The sequence below is a fragment of the Dermacentor albipictus genome, chromosome 1, assembly GCF_038994185.2.
Source record: "Dermacentor albipictus isolate Rhodes 1998 colony chromosome 1, USDA_Dalb.pri_finalv2, whole genome shotgun sequence".
Taxonomy (NCBI): domain Eukaryota; kingdom Metazoa; phylum Arthropoda; class Arachnida; order Ixodida; family Ixodidae; genus Dermacentor; species Dermacentor albipictus.
In genome coordinates, this window is record NC_091821.1 from 329995721 (window position 1) to 330019441 (window position 23721).

Sequence of the window (23721 nt, forward strand, 5' to 3'; positions counted from 1 at the left end):
CGAAGCACTCGTTGATACACTCATAAATATTACAGGGTATGCGGCGACTGCGACAACTGAGGCGAGAAGAAATGACATAATGTATTGTGCGTTTTAAACATTACCAATAAAAAGAATATGTTATAATGTCGGAAACGAGACGAGTTTCATTGGTTGTGTAACAAATAATGCTTTCGCTGCCGAAAACGAAACCGAAAGTTAGTTGATTTTGGAAAACATTCGGTAGAGGGCCTCACCATGGCCTCACCGTCGTGCATCGCACAACTGGTTCCGCTTCCGTGCGTGCTAGGCCTTCCTTTTCATTCGTGCAGGGTTTCGCTGCATTCACCATGGAGGACGTAAGTCTTAAATCTTTAATAATCTTCCAAACTGTTGCTTCATTACAAGAACTAATGTTAAGGGGGAAGCATAAAGGCAATGCATTATCGTTAAGCCTTAATATTTCTGTTTCTGGGCGCTTATTAAATCACTTATTTGGACTTGGCGACCGTGAGGCCGTTGATGCAAAGTCTCGTTACCCGGAGAACTGAACTGTTAATGTTGCTTAGAATCGTGTCACTGTATGTCCGAGATTACAGCTGATGTTATGTTACTTTCATTCGCAGGAAAACCAGCAGGAGTTGGCCAAGAAGAAGCGTACTTTCCGCAAGTACACTTACCGGGGAGTTGACCTGGATCAACTGCTTGACATGTCCAGGTGAGTTGAATACGCACGCCGTTTTTTGTCGCGTTGTGCCCTGGCACAGCGGCAACAAGTTGGCGAAACTGAGGCGTAACTGCCCGTGCTGACAGTCGAGACGCGTAGGCAGTCTTTTGGAATTTCTCTGTTTGGTCAGTGCACACGGTGAAACGTCCAAGGAAAACGAAACGCATTCTTGGTAGCTTTGAAGGCAGAGCTGCTTGCTAGCTGGACATGAAAGTTCGTGTTCTAAGGGCGTTTTGATTACCTGCATTTCAGCAAAGTTTACCGTATGCATGTAACCTTGCCTTTTAGCACGAAGCTGACGCACTGCCACGCACGACGCCGAAGTAGTAACCAAAATCTTTACGTTGCTCTGCTTTCAGCACGCAGTTGATGGAGCTAATGCACTGCCGTGCGCGGCGGCGTTACGCGCGTGGTCTGAAGCGTAAGCCGCTGGCTCTCATCAAGAAGCTGCGGCGCGCCAAGAAAGAGTGTGGGCCGCTGGAGAAGCCTGAAGTCGTCAAGACTCACTTGCGTGACATGCTTGTTGTGCCCGAAATGGTGGGATCCATTGTCGGTGTCTACAACGGCAAAGCTTTCAACCAGGTTGAAATCAAGGTACGCCAAATTTGCCCGTGTGCGAGCCCGGCTGCTTTCGTATGTGGCTGTTGTGTATACATGGCTGCTCATTATGTGAAAGCTTAGCGAGCGCAGCTTTGTCTGAAAAGGCAAATTTTGTTGTTAAATTGCACTGTTTAATGGGCGGAGTAAACTGTATCTCTAGCTAACTGCAAGTTTCACCCAGTTCACTTTAAAGAACTTGCAACTGTGGTTATGATTGGCATCGGTTCCAGCTTCAAGCCTACTCAAAAATCAACATACTGTGAAGTTCGGATGTCTCGCCTTATTTTGCAGCAAATGCAAAAAACAAGAAGTGGCCAACAGTGCACCTTCTTTAGTTAACTTACTGTCACTGTGAAAGGACCCACATCTCCATCAGAAATTGTTAGTGCCGCTCGGCACATCATGAGCTGAGCACATGCTTGTATTTTGCTGGCAGTAGCTATGATTAGCCTCAGGTTCTGCCATTGCAGCAGTTGACTGGCATAACGGGACTGCCATTTGTTAGTGGGCTAGAAATGAAGCACTATAAACCCAAAGGCATGTTTCAATTCAGGTTAATGAAATCTATGTACTACCATGCGACCACAGTGTTTTGAAGCTTGGAGGCATGGAAACTGCTTGCATTGTTTTAATTAAAGTGTAGGGATGTTTATGCTAAAGCTGTTTCCTTCATATCAAGTGTAGTACTCTTGATAATGCTGTAGTGTCCTGCTCTGAAGCCATGTCTGCTTCCATTAAACTGCTCACCACATTTCATATGTGGCTTCATCCAACTTTGGCCACCTGTTTGTGTGTGTATGTGTGTGCGTGTCTTACTTTGAGCATTTCAGTGATGATTTTGTTCTCACGATGGTCTACCGACGAAAACCTGAGGACACCTTACACATATCTGACGATAGTGCCAGAATGATAAGGATGTAGCTGCTTTTCATGCGTGTCACTAAGGCTGGTTTTCCCCTTGCAGCCCGAAATGATTGGCCACTACCTTGGAGAGTTCAGCATCACCTACAAGCCTGTGAAGCATGGTAGGCCCGGTATTGGCGCTACACATTCTTCTCGCTTCATTCCTCTGAAGTAGGCGAATAAACATATTCCTCCTGTTGTTTGTGTTCATGACCCATTTTGAGATCGTGCTCCCGGGAAGCTTGAGGCAAAATGAGATGCAGGCTAGCATAGCTGCCAACTCTCCTAGATTATTTGTCAAGTTTATGAATTGGGGCTTGTGCGATGCGATTGTTGTGGGCTTTACAAAAAATGAATTGTTGGCAAAAAATGTTGCGCTCGTCAATCACTGGCCATGCATTTGGAAGTCTGCTGATGCTAAAAGGACGCCGGGGGGGGGGGGGGGGGGCTACTTCTAGCAAGTTTATTTAGGCAAGTTCCTGAAGCTAGTGAAATTGGCAACAGCCGTTGCTGATCTATAAATTGTGTGTTGGTGTCTGCTATTCTAAGTTTGCGGCTGCTTGTATGGTGTGGTGAAGGATAAATCCTTTCAGTTTATAGAATTTTGTTTTTTGGCCTACATTCAAAATGTGTGGCATAGTTTGCGTGTACTTCTGGTTGGCAACTGGTGACTGCAGTTCATTGCCCTTGTAATGCAAGTGCTTGAAGCCTCTGACAGGTCTTTATACCATACCTTACCACAGACTGTATGCCTGTGGTAAGGTGCACATGAATGTTGTTTGTTGAACCAGGCAAGAAAAGTGCCAGGCATGCTGAATGAGGGAAACAAATTATTTTCATGCAAAATTTGGTAAGGCAGCAATAACTGCAATGTTTTCAAGTGCAAATGATGTGTCACTGTGCCAAGTTAATTCTTATTGGGATAAGCAAAACTAAGAATGGCAAATCAAGTGAGATCGATAGATTGTATTCATGCATGCTGAGGTTTGTCTTGTTAGTGGAGGCTCATTATAGCAAAGGGTAGTGGTGCATCCTTGGAATTCTGGCAGTTAAGCTTTGCTGGCACCTGCTGAAACAGTCACTTGAACAAGGATATTGCATTTGAAAAGAAAATCCTAGGAACTCTTGTGTAGATTTTCAATTCAATATACTCCAATGTGCACAAATACAGTGGAGTCCATATGTAGCTGTGCTTGGGCATGGAATTCTAGGAACAGGAAGTTTGGCACTGGCACTACTAAAAAAATGTAGCAGCTCCCTCCAACAGAGAGCCAATATACTTGATATGCCCTTGAAGTTAATGCTGATGTTGCACAGGGCACTTTTGATTGCGATAAGGATAGAATTTCTCAATTGCAGTTGGCTCCTTAGTGCATGCTGTAGAAAAGCCAATCGTAAGTGATGTTCGACTAGGCTACAAAAGGAAGAATTGCCTTTGTTGAAATACATGGGAAAGGGTGAACAGTTTCTTGGCATCCAGCGTAAAATTTGATTACATTTGCTGCACTTGAAAGCAAAAGTTACAATCTGCCTCTTATACAGAGGTGAGTTTTTTTTCAGAATTGCAACTGTAAATTGCAAAATAAAACCAGCATGAACCTTTTAACTCTGCACTCTAAAAATAGTTTGCATCCAGGATACATTGAGGTCATGAATGGCATTGCACATTATTACAGTGGCATAGCATTCTTGATAGGAAAGCAGCAAGCGTGAAGATTTCAAGAAAGATGACACAATCAAGACTCGTGATTGTTTTGGAACAGAGATACGCCCCAGAGGGTGTAAAATGTTTGAGTGCAAACAAAAAAGCTGTCACTTCTGTGAACTGCTTCTATTGAGACATATTAAGCAGACAAAACTGATTTATTATACATTGCTCTGAAATGTATCACAATTTTGTTAGTAAGATGTCCAAATCCTTGTAAACAATGAAACAATTTCATGTAGGCTACAAACCGTCTCATTTGTACACTTAAGATGCATTAATGGATGCACTTTACAGAACATCTGTTTATGGTGCAGCATTATGGATTCATAAACTTGGTGCCTTCATTTCTCCCTTTTAACAATCTTTTTTGGGGAAAGCTATGGACGCTTAAAAAAACAATTATGCTTCCTACAGTTGATAGAACTGTTTTCTCTTTTAAGTGTGGCAAATGTTATTCAGATTGGTTCTGCGTTTGTCCTAATAAGCCATTAGCACGACAACTTAACATACAAACAGCATCACTGTAACACAACTTAGTGAGCAGAGATTGATGATGAATAATAAATGTTTATTGGGCAGACGGTATTCATATTGTGTAGGGAGCATGGAGTCTAGGAGTGTTCCGTGTGGGTATGTGTTGGTCCACAGTTGCCCAAGCGTTACTGTTTCTTCTTGAGCAAGAGTGGGGTGGGGTAAAGTGTATCATCTGCGGTTTACGTGGAAACAGTTATTAGAAGGACATGCTGCGATTCCGCATTGCCAAATTCACCGCTTCCCTTCAGGTACATTATCCAGTGTCCGACTAGACTAGGCACCAGTGTGCTAAAACGCAGGAGTGCTTACACTCTTCAGAACGCACATGGCCTTTGACATAGCTTAACTGGATGTGTTGGGCACTAGCAAACACTGATACAGGCGTGTTTTTTTAGTTTTCTCATGCACACTTGAGAGGGTGTTTGTTCTCCTTCCAGCATAGTTTTCTGCTTATACTGATACAGTTGTGTGTCTGCTATCATTCAAAACGTTCTGTCATTTTCATGGCTTCCCTACAGGATGACATCAGCACATTTTAGTTGCACACTCAAACTACTGTAGCGCCTCCCTGCTAATGTTGGCTGCCCATAGCATTTCTGCATTTCACATGTGTTTAAATATGGAAATAAAACTAGGACCTGAAATAGAGCCTCCTCTTCTAAAGGGCCCCTCACCAGGCCCCACAGCGAATTTTGGTTATACGCTGGAAGTTGTTACGTGACCTATAGGGAGCATTTTGCCGGAAAAATTTTAGAAGTCTGCTCATTAATAGCAGAGGTAGAAATATTTCAGTGCTGCGAACCCATGATTTCAGCAGGCGGGCTCCACTGCATAGTGAGACTCTCTCTCCACTCGCCCGTCTAGCCTTCACGAGCACCTCCTGCTGGCCTGCCCTGCTCACTTGCAGCACCGCGGCCGACTTCTGCAGAAGTTCCACCGCCTGGGGCTCCCATGCTCACGACAGGAAGATATCCTCTCCCCTGTCGTAATCGGCTACCAGCCTTCCTAAGTGTCACCGAGTACCTCGACTTGTCGGGGCTCTCGGCAAGACTATAGGAAATTTCTACAAAGACGGATAGCCTAATGGCCATCCCACCACCTCGGGCTCCCTGATCCGCCACTACTTCGCTTCTGCTGCGCCACCTACCTCCAGCCTACTTACTCCTCCAGTCGAACCCACACTGGGCCCTCAGCTACCAGCCTTCCTAAGTGTCATCGAGTACCTCGACTTGTCGGGGCTCTCGGCGAGACTATAGGAAATTTCTACAAAGACGGATAGCCTAATGGCCATCCCACCACCTCGGGCTTCCTGATCCGCCACTACTTCGCTACTGCTGCGCCACCTACCACCAGCCTATTTACTCCTCCAGTCGAACCCACACTGGGCCCTCCCGGCCGGGCTTCTATGATGATGATAGTGATCTAAAGAAAGGAAGGACGCTTGATTCTGCAACCCGTGAGGGAGCACGAATGCTATGAGGCTGTTGGGACGACCCTCTACCTTTCTCCCTCGTACCCTCTCTCTCTTTTAATCCCAACTTCCCCACCCTGCTGTCGCTGAGCCGTGCTCCTGGATGGGTTCCAGAAGATAGTGCTAGCTTTTCCTTTCCCCACAAGAACCACTTCTCCCTCGGCGAAATTCGTCGTCACGGGCCCCGCCTTCACTCCTTTTTTCTTGCTTTTTTTTTTTCTCGACAATGCGCTTTTCCGCTGGCGGCGTTGCGCGGGAGCTGTTATCGTTTCCCGCAGCGCACAATTTTGCGCGCTGTGCACAAGGACACATAACTAGCGGTATAGTTCAGTGCTACACGAATACCGAGTCAGAACAAGCGGATCGCAGAGCATGATCACGCGCTGGAACACGGTACAAAATGGCATAGTTTAGTTACCTGCGCACGTAACCCAGGGTGTCTAGCAACCGGGAATTCTCGGGGATTTTGAATAGTATGGAAATACTCAGAGAAAACTCGGGGAATTTGTGCTTCTATAAGGGAAAATGAGCAGTAATTTTGTTCGGGAACTAAAGTCGCGGTAATGCTGGCTCGAGTGACTGAGAAGAATCGTAACGAATCCTCTTTGGCGCCGAGTTGTACGTCCGCTGGAGGAGTTGCCAGTGTACAGTCAACGACCGACTTTCCGGACACCCGATAATTCGCACGACTTCGTGACACCACCACGTACCCCATAGAGTCAATGTATAAGAACGTTTGAAATTTCGGAGGCGGCAACCCTTTGCTGTCCGATGTTCCGAAATGTTTGCTGTGATCGCAGGTCCGAAACGTAATTAAAGCCATCACCGCTGCCGCCATTTTTATTACCTTGCCGCCTCGAACCGGCGCTCTCGCACGCAGTCTGTCGTTCTGTGGCGGGTGTTTTATTGAAATAATTCGCCGCTGTCAGCAATGGCACCGACTCTGCCTTTGGGTCTTCGCGATTGGCTTCGAAGCTCGGAAAGCACGGCGCGATGCATAATGCCGGTTTACAAAAGTCAGCTTCGCCTCAGTACGATAGTGTTACGCGGTGAAGCATACGTAAAAGTATTGTGACAAAGCATAATTAGTGTGGGAAGGGGCAATTGTTACGGGACACAGTAGGTATTCCTTAATTATACACGCGTGCACCCACCATCTCCTGCTACAGTACGAGCGCCGATATGTCTAACAGATGTACTGGCAGGCCTTCAGAGCTCTTTAGGATGTGCCTGTGGTGATTTGAGCCCTTAAGAGCAGTAAAAGACATACATTGATTTTTTCGGAGTGCCCGATTTTTCGGACGTTTTCGCGACCCCTAGGGAGTCCGAAAAATCTGACCATGATTGTACAACTGACTAAAAGCATGCTTCAAGTGATCGGTGGGGCGTAAGCGCGGCGGAAGGAGGACGAGAACGCAAAGGACCGACGCATTGAGGAATTAACGGAAAAGGAAGCGTGCCATCGCGTCTTTGAAGGAGCTCGAGCCCTTCCAACCTCCCCCCGATAACAAAAAGTGTTGGCTGACGCAGAGAAGCAGGTGTCCCTCATCCAAACCAAAATAAACTATTCAGCAGTGAAACGCCACACTGAGGCGTTGTGTGTGGGCTGTGAGCATGTCAGGGCAGTTGAGGTTGACTTACCAACTGTTGAGAGTGAATCTCACTTGTGACAAAGTTCCGGCCTCATACCAATGAGCTTGCTATCAGTTAATAGAAATGGCTCAAACTTGCTTCTGTATGCATCTCCTGCTTATTCGTATGTGAGAATGTTCGACTCGATTTGCAATGGGTTTTACCATCTTTTTTTCAAAGATATTTTATTCGCTGTGCATTTTACTAACCACACCCTTCTGTTTTCTTTTTGAATAATATAAACACTACTACTTATTATTTAAACTGGATTAAGTCGTTATTTTTTAGCATGCTTACCAGAGAGTGACAGCATCGGGCGACATGGTCTCAACCCATCTTCACATAAAACGAAGTTCCGTTAACTCAGGGCACTCGGGGAAAAACCTGGAAAACTCGGGGGAATTTGGAAATGTCAACTTGGTAGACACACTGGTAACCACACGACCGTGGGAACAAGCAGATGAAGCAGAAGTACATCTCTTGCTTCAGTGCGAAGTAAAGCAAAAAAGACAATCCGTTTGTGTTTTATTATTTCTCTAAACTTCAATTCGTCAATTCAAGCAACAGATCACACAAATAACACATGGTGCCTTGAATAATTCTCGAAGTCACGTGTCACCATGAGCGATGCGAGTACGTCATTTTCTGGCTTGGAGCGCGGCGGCCGCGAGAAGGAAAAACGGCATTCGGTTTAAAATTTCAGATCTTTCCATGGTGCGTAGTGATGTAATACTTTAGACATGATCGTTAAAATGGCCAGACGTGGTGAGGGGCCCTTTAAGTACCTCAAACCTGCTGTCTCTTCAAGACATGGCATCATAATGTCAGTGCAAATAAGTCTCAATTACAATATACTGTTGTCTTTCAAAGGAACATCAAGGAAAAATTATTTGAGCTGTATACTGGGTGTCCCAGATATCATGCATCGAGTTTTCAAGAAGGACTGGTCATTCTATGCGAAAATAACCAAATGCATATTGTTCACGGTCGAGTAGAGCAGCCTCCAATAATTTTTTAGTTACTGCTCTGAATGCCGTGCTGTCAAAGAAGTTGTAGGAAATTGAAAGGAACTTAAAAGTTGGCATTTTTCAGTCAGGTACTTTTTGCCTGTTTATTTTTTCCGGCTGATAAAGAAAGCCAGTGAAAAATGAAAAATATCATGTGACTAACCGTCCACCCACATCAATAAGTACCACCCTCAAACAGGCTCCACAGGAGTTAGTGTTCTATCATGCCACACTGTCGTAGGTGGGGTGGACTATACAAAATGCCACCTCTGCCACTAAATGCTGTAGAGCATGGGAGGTATTCTGTAAGAGTCCACCTAGTGGACATGTCCATTTCGTCCGTTACTGAAGTCCTGATTGGCTGTGGCACCTCGCTGCTGTGGATGCACAGACCAGCCCAGCCAATCAGCTTTGGCAGCAGAAGAAATGGACATGTCCACTAGGTGGACTCTTGCAGGATACCTCCCCTTGTTTGAGGGTGCTGGTTTTTGATGGGGATGGATGGTATATAGTCATGTTATTTTTCATTTCTCGTGGGCTTTCTTCACCAGCCAGAAAAAATAAACAGGCAAAAAAATACCTGGCTGGAAACATGTCGGCTTTAAGTTTCTTTAAATTTACTTCAAATCTTCATTGACAGCATGGCATTTAGAGCAGTAATTACAAATGAGCTAATTGCAATTATGGCCTGTCTGTGTTAAAAACGCAATGCATGCAAGCTGGGATTATCCGTATTACTAAATTACCCATCCATGATACCAAAATGGTTACTCTTAGTATGAGAAGAGGCTTGGTACACCAGAAAAGATTAAAAAACCAAGGACTTAACAATGGTGCCTGGAAACACTCTCACATCAGCTTGCCATGATGTCATGAATTTTGACGAGATCTACACGGGTCCAGTTAACTTTTTATAGGTAAATATGAATCGCACTGTATTCCGAAAGAGTCACAGACTTTGCAAATTTTAAGAACTTTTACTCACTCATAAAGGCACACACTAAAATATGCTTTTGAAATCTATGATGTCACACTAATGTACTGGTGTTTCAGCACAAGATTAAAAAGAAGCTAAAGATTGATTTTAATTTTCTCCTCATAATCAACCTATTACTGTAAAATTACCATATAAGGACTTTTAAAAGAGTACTTTATCAGTCTAAACCATTTAGGTATTCTCTTCTGTGTCCCTTTAAATGCACTTGTCTGTAACCAAGGCTAGAGTGTGCTACCTGGTGCGGCTACTAGGTGCAGAACAGGAGAGACTGCAGGAGTAACATTCAATGTTATGTTGCTGTTGATGTCCAATCTGGCAGCCTCTATACAGCTGCTTGTGCAAGGCTATCAGATCTGGGACATTTCAGTGCATGAATAGAACTGGTAGCATGAAGGGGCTTGTCAGATTGTATGGAGCATTAGCTCTTACTGAGGCCAACATTTAAACTGAAGAAAGCATAGAGGAAATAAACTTGGTGAAAATTTACATTTGCTGCACCCAGAACAATGAACATTATTTCACTCTCAGTCTGACATCCTCCAAAAACATGGTAAAGCTCCCCAGTGTCAGTGCATTAAGAAGCGCTTTTTATTACAAACAGTGTTGAAGCAAGTGTTATGTACAGATCGCAGGACATCAGTAAGAACAGCTAGAAGTGCACAATGAAGCAACGCGAGGCTGTGCATCTATGTCACCAGGAAGTACGAGTTCACACTGTTCATCACACTGCATTTTTTTTAGGTACTAGCCTAGCACAGCAGATGTCATTTGTGTGCAGTTCAGTAACTCTGCATAAGCAGGAAAATTAAAATGCTCTAAGAGGCCATACACATGACTGTCTACAATGCAGGACATGAATGAAATGCACTCATGCCAATTAGGTTGTAGGCTGGTGCTAAACTGCCCATCCTCTTGAACAGGGCTCACCACAACAAACTGACATAAGACTACTTATTACTGGATCTCCATTGGAGAGTGGTAACCGTGTGGTCGATATCATATGTAAATGCAACGCAACGTCTGTCAGAGCCCCAAATTTGGTTTGAAACATAAGAATCAAAATATACAAAATAAAAGCTACCGTGCATATAATTTCGTTCGGATAGCCAATGAGTTACATGCACATTTTTTTTCACCAGTAATCCATTGTTTTTTTTTCTCGCATCACATTATACTCACTCCATAGTGAAGGTCAGCCAGAAAAGTGCAATAGTGAAGGTCAGCCAGGAAAGTGCAAGGATCTCATTCAGGCAGACAGTTTCTTTATCACAATCCTTTTTATTATTTTAAGTTCAAGCTTGCGAAAGAAATATACAATATGCTTGCACAAAAAGAGTGCTATTGCACTAAATGATTTGCATTTGATGTCGGTTTGGAACAGGATAGCATGAAAATAATGTACCGTATAGACTCGTGTAAGGTCCGCACCCCCAACTTGGCAGCCCAAAATTTGAAAGAAAAAAAATATTTCCAGTGGAGAAGCAATCACATTTAGTGCCCTGTTGTCACGTGCGTGCATCGGCAAATTTTCGCACACTGTGTACTTCATGCACTGCTACTCAATGGCAAGAGCTGTGTGTTGACCTCTGATGCACTGGTATGTACATCCAGGGACCCGGGGTGTGCAGAAGTTGCTGGCTGCACTGGCACCATTTTGAACAATAGGTTCAGTCCCGTGTAAGGGTCGCACCTCGTCAAAATTGTGAAAAATTAAAGAAACTGTCACCCTTACATGAGTCTATACGGTTATGTGCATGCATTATGTATAACTGCCCTTAAAAGCTCAGGGTACAAGGGAGCCAGGAAAATTTGATTTCCTGTAAGCATGGAGCTTGTAAACTGTAGGTGTGCTCTGCAGATTGTGTAGAAATGCACAAAGCCTGCCTCGTTCTTTTTTTTTTATGTGCGTGCCTTGCCTTTGCGAAAATTTCTCAATTTTCTTGGCAATTCCATTTCCATATACTCTTACTTCTTTGAATTGTGGTGCTCAGCAATGTCAGGATGCCTGGATAGCATTAATCTCATTTGCCAAACAACGCTTCAAACAGTTTCATGTTGTGAAAGTCGGAGTTGGTTATTTGTGCATCAGCACAAGAGTGTTAAAAAAATACACCACACTATAGTTTTTAGGCACACATGAACATTTATAACAAGAATGAAAATACTGTGCGACGCTTAAAAAAATAAACAGGCTGTCACAAGGAATGTGGGGTTATCATATTCACATTGCACAGGGCACCTGTATATACTATTTAAAATAGCAAATAGTCTGCTCTTTGTTTGTAAAACAACAAGCAACTGAGTAAATACGAGTTGTATACAGCCACTCAATATATACATATATGCTCCACCAACACCTTCCAAACACTTAAAAAACTGTGCCACACATATGTGGAACAAACTTTTGATTTTTGTGGCCCAGGTACAAAACATCCTTGCAAGCACAGCAGGTGATGGCAAGTCAAAAGAATGTGCAGTCACATGTGCAAAACAGAGCGGAGATAATAGCTGCCATTGGAGCATTTCAAACAACACTACTGTAATGTCTGTCAACATAACGAAATCCTTTTTTGTATCAGTGGTCTACACAGTGAACTGCGGAGATCTTTGTTCCATGTTAATGCCACAGTGTTTCTGTTCACAACCAAAAAGGTAGCAAGATGCAAACAACCTTTTGTGGAAATCTCGCCAGCTGAATATGAAACCGTGAAAGCAAATTTGCACATGTATAACCACTGCTACAAAATTAAAGGAACACAAGAGGCAAATGTTCGATCAGTCTAGACTGTTATACTGAACTTCTAGAAACTTGAAGACATTTGTGTTTAGTCCCTTTGTAGAATAATTTGATTAGGTTGACCAAACGGCACTTTGCTTTATTTTCGTGTTGAGGTCCAATTTAATTACCTTTTTGTTGTCATTGTTTAGACAGTGTTTACCAACCATGTATGGGACATTATTACATTTATGTAATTTTCTCAGTTCCGAGAGGCTTTTTGTGAAAGCAATGCCCTGGACCTTTCGGAACACTAATCTGTCATTTTAGCTTGCTTTAACATTCACACATAGTGTCCATTTAAGTGCCAGTCTGGTACAGTTTCAAGGAAAAAAAAAAAAACAATGACTGACTGTGGTAGAACACAGCAGTACCTAACGTAGGTCAACTAATATGCTGTTTGTAACAGTCCACTGTGAATGTTTTGACCATCTTTGATGCACCAGGCACGTTTTGGAGTTGACAACACTATGGTGTCATGTGCTGAGAAGCTGGCCTTCACTGTACAGGTCTTGGATGGCATTTGCAAATTGTTGTCGTGCAACATTTCGCTTGAGCTTCAGCGTGTTTGTCACAAGTCCAGATGCCAGAAGGTCACTCTCTATATGCAGGTGCACATTGTGAACCTGCAAAAATTTAAGTTTACATGTAAAAGTACCGAATTCCAAATGGATTCTGTAAACTAGATAAATCTACACTCAGCGTTCAATTGGAACAATACTGCATGACACGCAAGGAAAGAGTTAAGCCCCATTCGGTGTCCTGAATTTGTTGGGCATAAGTATGAATGTTGGTAATGAATAGTATAAATAAATATAAAGGAATGTTAGGAATGAAATATGTATGACCTTTATGCCAAACAGAAATATTAAGCTGTATTAATAAACTGTGCTTCTGCGATATCAAGGCCACTCTTACTGTGTCAGGAGGCTTGGCAAGCAGGAAAAGACTTGAAGGCAAAAAATGGGTGGTAATGCAACCTTGACGTTTCCACACCAGCTACCCCATGATATCATTGATTTTGACACCGTATGCCTGCTCCTATATCTCCTTGAGGTACAATTCAATTCTGTCCATTGAAAATTTTGTTTACCCACATTTCTGGCACCTTTGCAATCATTAAAAGCATGCAGCAATAGAACCGATCTGGAATTTTAAATTCGCAGCAAGTTTTCTTAAGCTTGTAGAATGTGGAATCTATGTGCGAATTTTCTATAGGAACGTCAAACATGAGAACATCAAATATTACATGTCCAAGATATTGAAAAGCAGCCATCCAGCCAATTGAAAAGTATGCCTGATGTAAAACCTTCTCAAAAACAATGAAAGAAGTAACTAGCTGCTACATGACAACTGCACGGCATCAAGAGCTAACACCCAGACACTTATGAGAGACTGTATACATATTACAATTCCTTTCCCAAATATAATTTGCACATATTATCAAATTTGCTGCAAAGGTTCAAATAGAAATGTCTCAAGATGTGTACAGCATGTTTTAAACAATTATTTTCATCAGTGCTGTTGCTTTGTTGCATGCACAATTGCATACACCAGCACCAAAAGGCGATAGTCGCTTATAAGGTGAGGAGGAACTACATTGCACTCTAAAGGAATCAAAATACTCACCTAGAAAGGTATTTGTCAGGATAATTGGTGACACACGGTAAATCTACAGCACTCAAGGACAGAGAAAAAGGAGCAGACAGTGTACCAGTGCTGGTGTCCTGTATACTCCTTTTTCTCTGCCCTTGTGTGCTGTAAATTTAGAAACCTAACATGTTCATAGAACTTTTTATTTGTGCCAGATGCAGCATGGTCAAAGTAGAAGAAAATTACCTTGAAATCTGTGGTGTAACAATGACATACCGTAGATGAGGTTTTGGTGTGAAATTCGATGAAAGAGATTTCTTCTCCATTTTCTCCACTAGTAATGAACTAGCACTAACCAAAGAACACTTTTACGAGATTAAACTAGAGTTCCTCCTTGGTGTCCCTTTAAAGCAGAATGCACAAAGACTTGAAAAGAACTTTGAGAAATTGCATGGCGAGTGCCAACCAACTCTGCAAGAAGTTTTGTGACCTGCATCCTTCTGTGCGTCTTATTTACACTCTATGCCGAAGATAATGAATCCTCAAGTGTAACACACACGATTTTTATTTCTTTTATGCTTTGAGCACAAATTATGTGTTGCTGAAAAAATAACCTTCTTATCTCTACTGCAGAGATTAAGGGGCCTTTAAGCACCCCTTGGCCTTCCACAGATAGCGTGCGCTGCTGTGAATTTCTCAGCCAAATTTTGCAGTCGTGTGCGGCGCATGGATCTCGCAAGTGGTGCACGAAGTCGCCTTTCTGTAAAATGCTCTCTTTTCAAAAGAAGCTTTCATCTCACTCTTTTCTGGACGCTTTATTTCGTAATATAGTAGATTCCCATACGTGGCTGCTATTGGTAGATAGATGACATCAATCAAGAAGGGTGTTTGGATCAGTGCACTTCTTCCTACTGTTACTGTGTACATTTATTGACACAGTTTAAGAAACAGGCTGAAGTAGGTGAAAATCTGCTTTTGAATTTTGTTAATAATTACGCACTTCCGAAAGAAGCTGACTATCGTCTACTCACGCTCAGCTGCAGCCACCCACATAGGACTAAGCTCTGGCCACCCTACTTATCGATGCCATAGTCGTTGGGTCTCATTAATATCGACTAATTTTGAACACTCAACTAGCCTCGAACTACGTGAAAGTTAAAGTCAGACCACATGCACGTTTCCCAGCGTGTGCTCGCTCCTGGCTGGTTCTGGTAAGATGCCTTGGCAGACTGCTTTATAATGAGCTATTGATAGTGCTTCAAAATGCACAAATTGGATATGGCTATTATCTGTCAATCAAGATGGTGCAGGACAAGCCAGACCATACCACGTAGCACAGCCAGACACGAGCACATGAGTGGGAGCGCACACTCTAGCCCTGTCGTGCACAGAGCAAATGCTGAAGTTGCACGCACTGTGGCTTGCTAAGGACAACTGCATTTGGCACATCGTAGGCGCCAAACCAGAAATAGTGGCATCTACATGAACATCCAAAATCAAATTTGAACTGCGTGCCACGGTGACACGTGGGCACACCCCACTCTGCCGCGGCCTTCGCAGTGCAAATTATTGTTTGATTACCAATAACTCCGCTTCTGGTGAACACATTGAAGAGCTTTTTGCAGTAAAGTATTTCTGAAATTGTCTAATTTAACTTCAAATGCATTCTTCAACTTCAATAAAATGTGGTTCAGGGCCCCTTTAAGTATTTGCACATAGAATAACAAGTGCGAACTTTAGATGGGACAGTGACAAGGGACAGGTGTCTGCCCCTTGTCTGTTTCACTGTCCCAGCGAAAGTTTGCATTCATTATTCCACGCAAAAATGAACCAACCAGCTCAGCAATATATTCTATTAAGAATTAGCCTTTGCTGAAGCACCTGCTCTAGTCCCTTAACCCACTAAGGGCCAATTAATTTTTTTTTTTGAGGACACTACCATAGGGGCTCATTGTTTCTACATGATATGCTTTAATAACATGGTTAGAACACACAACTATGTTTGTAAATAGCGTAGAAAATCTCATAAAAGTGATAATGATAAGATGACTACTGCCACAGGTAGACTTGTAATAAGCTAAGAAGTGACAATCACTTATGATAAACTGTGGTCGTGAGGGTCCGTTAAAAGGTTAATGCTAATGAAACACTTGTAGTGTGTGTGCAAGATTGTGAAATTATCATCAGTGCTCCAGTACGGTGCATTAACTAAAAAACAACATGCAGCAAAAATTTTCCTTACCTGATGCAGAGAGCTCAAGCCACTTTCTTTCCCATGTTTTTGCATCTCCTTCAGCAAAGTTTTGCGCACAGTCTGTGGGTTGAATGCAGACGCAATATCCGCCAGTCAGGAAAAATAGTTTAAAGCCACTATATCTTGATAATAAGCATCAATAATAATAATAATAAACTCTTCGTCCTTTCATGCAGCATGGAAAATAACCTACCAGTACTCTTCACTTACCAGATTTTGACAGATTTCAGATAGAGGTGCCTTCTTGTTAAGACCGCAGGAAGCAGCAAGGTCCCTGAGAGGCTCCTCATGAGGAATAATAATGGCAACACAAAAAGACTGTATATTTGGAACAAAAAGAAAGAAAAAAAGTATTAAGAAACTGCTACAAGTGCAACTTTGTCTCAAGCTTCTTTGTTAACCTCTGCTTCATAAAGAAGTGTCTGCCCAGTATTTTAGAACCGGTAGAATGCAATGATTGTACTCTTTTCAAGGATAGTTGTAGGCAATCGGTCATGGCTTGGTAATGCCTGACATTTGTGCATAACGAGCGATAGAACTGAGAATGTTTGGCATAGCATTAAGAGACGGGAAGGCAGTGAAGTGAATTACAGAGCAAACAGAGGTAGCCAATATACTAGTTGACGTTAAAAGGAAGAAACTGAGGTTTCCTCAATTTCATTCTAAGGAAATGTTCTAAGGAAACTAAGGAAATGTTTCCTTAGTTTCCCTTGACAATATATAGTTGCAGCGAAGCAAGTATTTTATTTCAGTTCAATAAAAAATTAGGCTTTCGCCATTCTACTATAATAGGCGAGGGAAAACGTATAAAATTACGTGCTAATAATTTTATCTTTGGGGTTACCACCTTATTTGGGTAACAGGAAAAGTTTGAAGTACAAATTATTTGCAGCTTCACGTAGGAACAGTGCCTGGCGGTTATGAGGGCCTGGGCAGGGTTTCACTTCAGACTTAAGTTGTATACGACTATAGTAGCGTTTTTTGAAGTAGCTCTGGAAGAATTATAAAGAAATATATATTTACAGAACAATCACAGTTCTTTTGGATCCCTCATTTACTGCTCTACCAAGTTAAGTGCCTAAACCGACTCGTATTGTTATTTGGGAAGTTTCTTAACAATGCATGGCCGCCAGTCCTATACAACCGCGTAGAGTGCAGGACGCTGCATTTCTAGATGTACTGCGCCCACCACGGTAGTTTAGAAAAACACCTACATATGCACAGCAGAGAAGTGGCTACATCAGGCGGCTCGACTGATAACTGTAGAAGCGTCATCCAAAACACACCGAATTGTTCTCCACTTCCGGCGGCGTTCTCTACTTCCTTTTTAAATAAAAAGATGTTGATCCATAAATATTTTCATCAACAATGGTTAAATTTGTTCATTTTGTTTTTCCTTGCTGTTTGGCTGTTGCCTTGGCTTCTTCCCTTAGTATAAAATAATTTCTCAACTCCTTGCGACACATGTTTCCAGTTGCCAATTTTGCATGAAAAGTGCTGTACAATTAGGGAAAAACCAGATAAGGAAATGGGTAACAGTAAAATTGCTTATGGGTTTAAGGGTTATTGCAGGGTTTGATGATGGACGCTGTTTTGCATTATTTTATTTTCCACGTTATCTAACCCATATCATGACTATATGGTTCCGAGGATCTGCCAGCGTCGCAGTGAGCCGTCACTTGAGGAAATAATGAAGCAAAAGGAAAAGTTAAACGCAACTAGCGTTTTCTCAGGCCGCAACTCATTTCTCGAGCGTACAGACCAGCTGACTACGAACTGAATCCCTTTCCTGGTCCCTGGATCAGTCTAAACAAAGAAGGTTGAACTAACAAAGCAGCAGCAATACATGTGACCGTTGAATAGGTGGTGACAACAGAATGTATCAATGTACACTTCTTATCATGATCGGGAGCGATCCAGATCAAAATTCTTGACTACGATTGGCTCTCTCGCATCTTGTGCAAAGGAGCCACTCACAACCGAGAAATTCGGATCGGACTTGATTGTGATCAAAAGTGTGCTGTGTGACATGCGTATTAATCACGCGGCCCCGAATTGATAAGAAAACTGGCCTTCACACCCCACGAGATGCCGATAACTACCGCCATCCAAAAGGAGTGAAAAAGGCAGTAAAATGTTGACTGCCGAATGGCTGTCGAATCTCAAGATTGATTTTGCAGTGCTTTAGGAATGTGTGTAAGGAGTGGTGATGTGGGCGTGGTGATGTGCATGATGCCTAAAATTGGGCATCATGCAGCAATGGCACGATCACAAAAGAAATGTAAGCTGGTAGTTTGTTAATGTGGTTTCTTTTCAGTATCAGTAGTTTCTTTTTGTGTATGACCTTCTCCAATAGAAAAATATCTTTTTCAGCTGGCAAAGCAGTAAGAGTTTTCCTAGATTAGTGCCTTGGTCTAGTATGATACAATATTGTCTGCTTCTGGTACCCTTTCACTGTACAGCTAAACAGCACCCTTGAAGCATTATAGTACAGCATGATGTGCAAAATAAAGATAGAAAAAGAAGGATTATCACCTGGGTTGGACACCCTGTAACAAATATTGTTGCAATGTAGTCCATCATACTGTAAACACTTTCAATTCGATCAGGTGAGATGAATTCTCCCTGAAAGAAAGAGATATGATCAGAAAAGTTTATTGTCAATTTTCATTTCCAGTGAAAATACAAGTGAGTGATTCCTTTATACAGATATCTACAACTAGCATTGCAGATAGGCAAGGAAAGCTGATTCCGCAAACAGTTCTACGTTACTGCCAAGTGCCTACCTCCAAGTCACTGAACCCTACGAACAAGAGAACTCTGGCAGTTCGTCATCACTGTTATCACAACTTCACTTGTTTTTGTCAAGAGTGTAACATCACAAATGTCGTAGCCAGTGCAACGAACCTCTCATCAGAAGCAGGTGACAGCTGGCACATTGGAGTACTTGTCATGACGATCGCCAGTTATTCAAAACTTACAATGACGTTTTATAAAGAAGCGGTCAATTGCCAGCAGTGCTCGCTAGTCTGCCACATGTACTGTCGGCATTTTTGCAACAACTGCAACTGCCGAGTTGTAGTTTTGCTTTAGAAAAGCACACTTTTGGCCAATAAAGTTTACATCCTTGATGTTCTTTGTCCGCAGCTTGTCAGCGCACACTTGTCATTTGCAGATAATAATTATGTCGCAACATTAAAATAATATTAGGAAAAAAGTGAATCTGTGCATTACAAAAAACCAACTTAAGTCTTCTGGCAGCGGGTTTCAACAGTGCCAGACAGCTGTCAGCATCGAACCCATGACAAGGTCATGGGTTCAATTCTGCTGTACTGCAGGTGCACTCAATGGAAGCGCAAAACAAAAATGAGTCTGCACCTAGATTTAGGTGCACTTTAAAGCCTAAGTGGTCAAAGCTAACATGGATACCTTCACTGCAATGTCTCTACATAGTTGAATGGCTGCTTTGTCAGAGTGGAACTACATTGATCAAATAAGTCAAATCAAACGTCATTTCTGTCACTTAGATACTGGAAAACCTTTATCTCCTTCAAGTGCCGGGTTCACATTTGTGGATGCAACTTGTTTTTGCTGGTTTTGTTGAGCGATTGCCAAGAAAAAGCGGCAAACATAGAACTTCATGTGAATTGAACCCCTTGCATGCCCAGCATGTCTTCATTTCGCTTCCAATGTGCTCCATACTGCTGAAAGTGCTACCATGTTTAACGAGACGTTTAATGTGGCATGTTCCATCAACAATGTTGAAAATATAATTTTTTTTGCTCGTAATGCATGCAGTCAATAATAAAACTTCACATGCTTCAAGCCCGTGATTTAATATTTTTATGCAAAAATGAAGCACTACTGACCAGACAATATATATACCGTATATACTCGTGTAAGGGCCGCCCTCGTGTAAGGGCCGCACCCCAACTTTGAAAGCGGATATTTCGAAAAAAAAAAAACAAAAGTTCAAAATGTCCCGCCAGAAAAGTGTAGTTAGTTCATTTACAGCCAGATGGCGCTGCACGCTTTTCCGCTTTTATTCTACTTCCGCCGACGCGCCGACCACGCTGTTGACAGCGCGCCGCCATATTTGCCTTGTGCGGCCTCTTTGTTGGCATCGTTCCTAGCATCGTGTCGATACGTTGGCAGCGCGACTTCAGATCGGTGTCGTCGGTGTCACTTTGTTGGTTGTAGTGAACCCTGCAGAAGCCAGCGCACGTGACGGACGATGGGCCGGCATCTGAGATCATTCACTGCAGCATTTAAGCTGCAAGTGATTGACTATGCCGAGGAGCACGGGAAGCGGGAAGCTGGACGAAAGTACGACGTCGATGAGAAGCGCGTGCGTTACTGGATGAATCAGAAAGATGCCCTCGCCGCTACTAACAGGAGCCGAAAGGCGTTTCGCGGGAAAAAGTGCAAGTACCCGCAACTCGAAAGCGAGCTCGTCAACTACGTCGTCGACACACGAAGGGACGGCTACGCCGTATCGACTGACATGATACGCGTCAAAGCCCTCAGCATCGCTCGCCACATGGAAATACCCCCGGCACAATTCAAGGCAAGTCGGGGCTGGGCTACGCGGTTTATGAACCGTAACCAGCTTTCTATTCGGCGCCGAACGACGATTTGCCAAAAACTGCCGCGCGAGTACGAAGACCACGTCATTAAGTTTCATCGCTTCGTGAATGCTCTCAGGAGGGAGCATGAATACGACCTGTCCCAAATTGGGAATGCGGACCAGACACCTGTGTGGTTCGATGCACCGGAAAGCACCACAGTGGATTTAAAAGGTGCGAAAAGTGTGTCTGTGCGCACGACTGGTGCAGAACGCCAAAGGTGCACTGTGATGTTGTGCATCACGGCAGACGGCAGGAGGCTTCCGCCGTACGTCGTATTTAAAAGGAAGACTCTCCCAAAAGAGAAGTTCCCTCAGGGAATCGTCGTACGTGCGCAAGAGAAGGGCTGGATGTCCGAGGAACTGGTCGTTGACTGGATTAAGACCGTCTGGGCAAACAGACCTGGAGGGCTGTTACAACGGAAAGCCCTCCTTGTTTTGGACAGCTTTAGGGGCCACTTGACCGACCGCGTCAAGAACCGAGTTGCCGCAACTCGTACGGACTTGGCCGTCATTCCCGGTGGCCTGACGAGTGTGCTGCAGCCGCTCGACGTATGCGTCAACAGACCATTCAAAGTGGAATTTCGCCGATGTTACTCTGAATGGATGGCTGGAGGCGTCCACGAGAAGACCCCTACAGGACGGCTGAAGCGGGCGTCGCTCCAACAGGTGTGTGAATGGATTTTGAATGCGTGGCGTGCCATGTCAGTAGAAGTAGTTGCTAAAAGCTTCAAGGTAACGGGAATTTCGAACTCCATGAACGGCACCGAAGATGACCGTCTCTGGGAAGACGCGGACGCCGAGGCGAGCTCCTCCGAGAACGAGGACAGCGAAATGGAATCCGAATAAAAACATTTCTGGCATGTCATTTGTGACTCTTGCACTCTGCTACTGTTGCATAAACAGTACAGACCTTTGGCCTGTACTGCCTGTACTAAATCGGCCTGATTCGTGTAAGGGCCGCACCTAGCAAAATTTTCGAAGAAAAAGTGCGGCCCTTACACGAGTATATACGGTATATAAATAATTACACCCTAATTATGATGATTCATAGGATGATGCACACAGTACCGTCCTACTACCTTTGGGTGTCGAGTGCCTTTAAATGAAGTTGTGTAGATGCAACAGATTTGTAGACAGTCCATCATAATTTGCACCTAAAGGGGTTATATTTTACAGGACCTCAATTTTCAAAAGCTGCAAATCCAGTGGTCATGAAAAATTTTGTAACAAAATATAGCACCACTAGCAGGAAAATAATTAAAATTAGTAGATGGGAACATATGTGACGTGATTGTTTTGAAAAATATTTAGACCACAAATCTGTACGGGTTTTAAAGTGCTGCCATGAATTGCAATGAAGTGCAAGTCTTTACTGTAACATAACTAGTTGTGCTTATGATTCATTATGAGTATGGCAATGCAAAACACAACGAAGACAAGGAAGTAAACAGGACAGGTCCGTTGTGCTTAGTCAATCGTGTGCTGGACTTGCAAGTGAAAGACCCATGCAGCACACTGTGCAAACTATATGCACCAAAAATCTCAATTTTCAATCTTCTTTCTTTTTATGTGTGAGCCTGTAATATAAATACATTGTGCTGTTGTAGATATTGTGGACTTGTTCACCAACCTGTGAGAGCTTGAAGAAGTCTTTTTTTCTGTCAATAACTTTGAGTGCTCCTGTCTGAGAAAGAAAAAAATCAGACAAAGAAAAAAGAAGAAAGGCTTAGACAAGAGAAGAAACTTAAACAGACATGCTGTTCACAAGAGCCTACAAATGTAGAAGCCTGCACTATAGACGTATGTTGGTTCTGGAAAAATTTGAGTTTTGGAAGTGATTGTAGGCAGTACTAGACACAGTCTGTTGTTCTGCTTTTGTTTATCACTAAATTTTGTAAAGGTTCCTGCCAAAATATCTCTCTTTCGGTACTAATATACAGCAGTGTACGAATACAGCCAACACATCTATTTCACTCACTGTGTACTAAGGGTTAGATAAAGATGCTCAGTGCCCTTCCACTCTGTGAAGAAGGATGACCAGCGAAGCTGTGTATGTGGGCCCCTTAATACCGAACTGCACCTCCGCCACAGGTTGGCCCGGTATTGCACTATCTTGAGGATCGGCCCATGTATGGAAAGACTGCTTAAAGCCTGCTTCACTTCTGCTGTGGGTTGGCTTGGTATTGTACTATCTTCGGGATCGGCCCACATATAGGGAATGCTTAACACCTGCGTCATCTCTGCCATGGGTTAGCCCGGCATTGCACTGTCTTTGGGATTTTTTTCTACATGCAGATACAATAGTGGGGAAAGTATCCCGTAACAGCTTCGCTGTAAGCTTATGCATAAAATTGGTGTCTACTAGTTCCCCATTTCCACAGTCTGCACCTGTAAAGTGATAATAAACAAATAAACAAAAGAAGTGCACGTACAGCTGCTTCTGAGCTTCAGAGTACAGCAGAATCTCACTAGGGTCAGGGTGATACATAATAAATTAATACGCAAAGGCAGATGCCGACTACAAAAACAAAATTTAGCAGGATTGAAGTTTCAACTCCTGCATAGGAACTAACATGTAAATCCTACTACAAGTGTAATTTCTTAGATGGTAGTACAAAGGTTATTAAAAATACGTAAAATTTTTGAGCCATACACAATATATGAGCATTCCAAGTGTGTTAGTGTGTGGACATTTAAACTGTTTGACAACGAGTTGACAAACTTTGTTACGTCATCGGACCATGCGAAATGTGAACTTTGGCTATCATCTTATATTGTAACGTTGCTTTCTGGCAATGTACATAACCGACTATTTAGTGCTTACACATCCTTGCTTGCATGCTTGCACATCCTTACCTTGTATACACTGACATGAGTACATTAGTTATGTTTATCCAGTGACCGTTTTTGATT

The 23721-nt window shown here is 43.0% G+C and overlaps 2 protein-coding genes across 5 annotated transcripts in view; one reads left to right on the plus strand and one right to left on the minus strand.

Moving 5' to 3' along the window:
• The first annotated feature begins 215 nt into the window (after positions 1 to 215).
• RpS15 (ribosomal protein S15) lies at positions 216 to 2409 on the plus strand. The gene is made up of 4 exons (XM_065440885.1): positions 216 to 338; positions 606 to 697; positions 1066 to 1300; positions 2271 to 2409. Exons 1-4 carry the CDS (start codon positions 330 to 332, stop codon positions 2382 to 2384), a joined length of 450 nt encoding a protein of 149 aa, XP_065296957.1. The 5' UTR covers positions 216 to 329; the 3' UTR covers positions 2385 to 2409.
• An 8407-nt stretch (positions 2410 to 10816) lies between these two features.
• The window catches only part of LOC135909460 (long-chain-fatty-acid--CoA ligase 5-like), an 85841-nt gene continuing 72936 nt past the window's right edge, over positions 10817 to 23721 (minus strand). For 3 of the 4 annotated variants that reach the window (XM_065441456.1, XM_065441470.1, XM_065441475.1), the window contains exons 17-21: positions 22439 to 22492; positions 18717 to 18806; positions 16392 to 16499; positions 16170 to 16241; positions 10817 to 12960 (exon numbers count right to left, since the gene is read on the minus strand). In XM_065441456.1, coding sequence (XP_065297528.1) covers positions 12811 to 12960; positions 16170 to 16241; positions 16392 to 16499; positions 18717 to 18806; positions 22439 to 22492 — 474 coding nt within the window. In that variant the 3' untranslated portion in view covers positions 10817 to 12810. The remainder of the gene's footprint in view (positions 12961 to 16169; positions 16242 to 16391; positions 16500 to 18716; positions 18807 to 22438; positions 22493 to 23721) is intronic. The other variant, XM_065441462.1, reaches the window with a different exon arrangement.

Coding starts and splice junctions, on each gene's coding strand:
- RpS15 (XM_065440885.1), top strand. Junction 698..1,065: donor CAACTGCTTGACATGTCCAG/GTGAGTTGAATA, acceptor CTCTGCTTTCAG/CACGCAGTTGATGGAGCTAA. Junction 1,301..2,270: donor TCAACCAGGTTGAAATCAAG/GTACGCCAAATT, acceptor TTCCCCTTGCAG/CCCGAAATGATTGGCCACTA.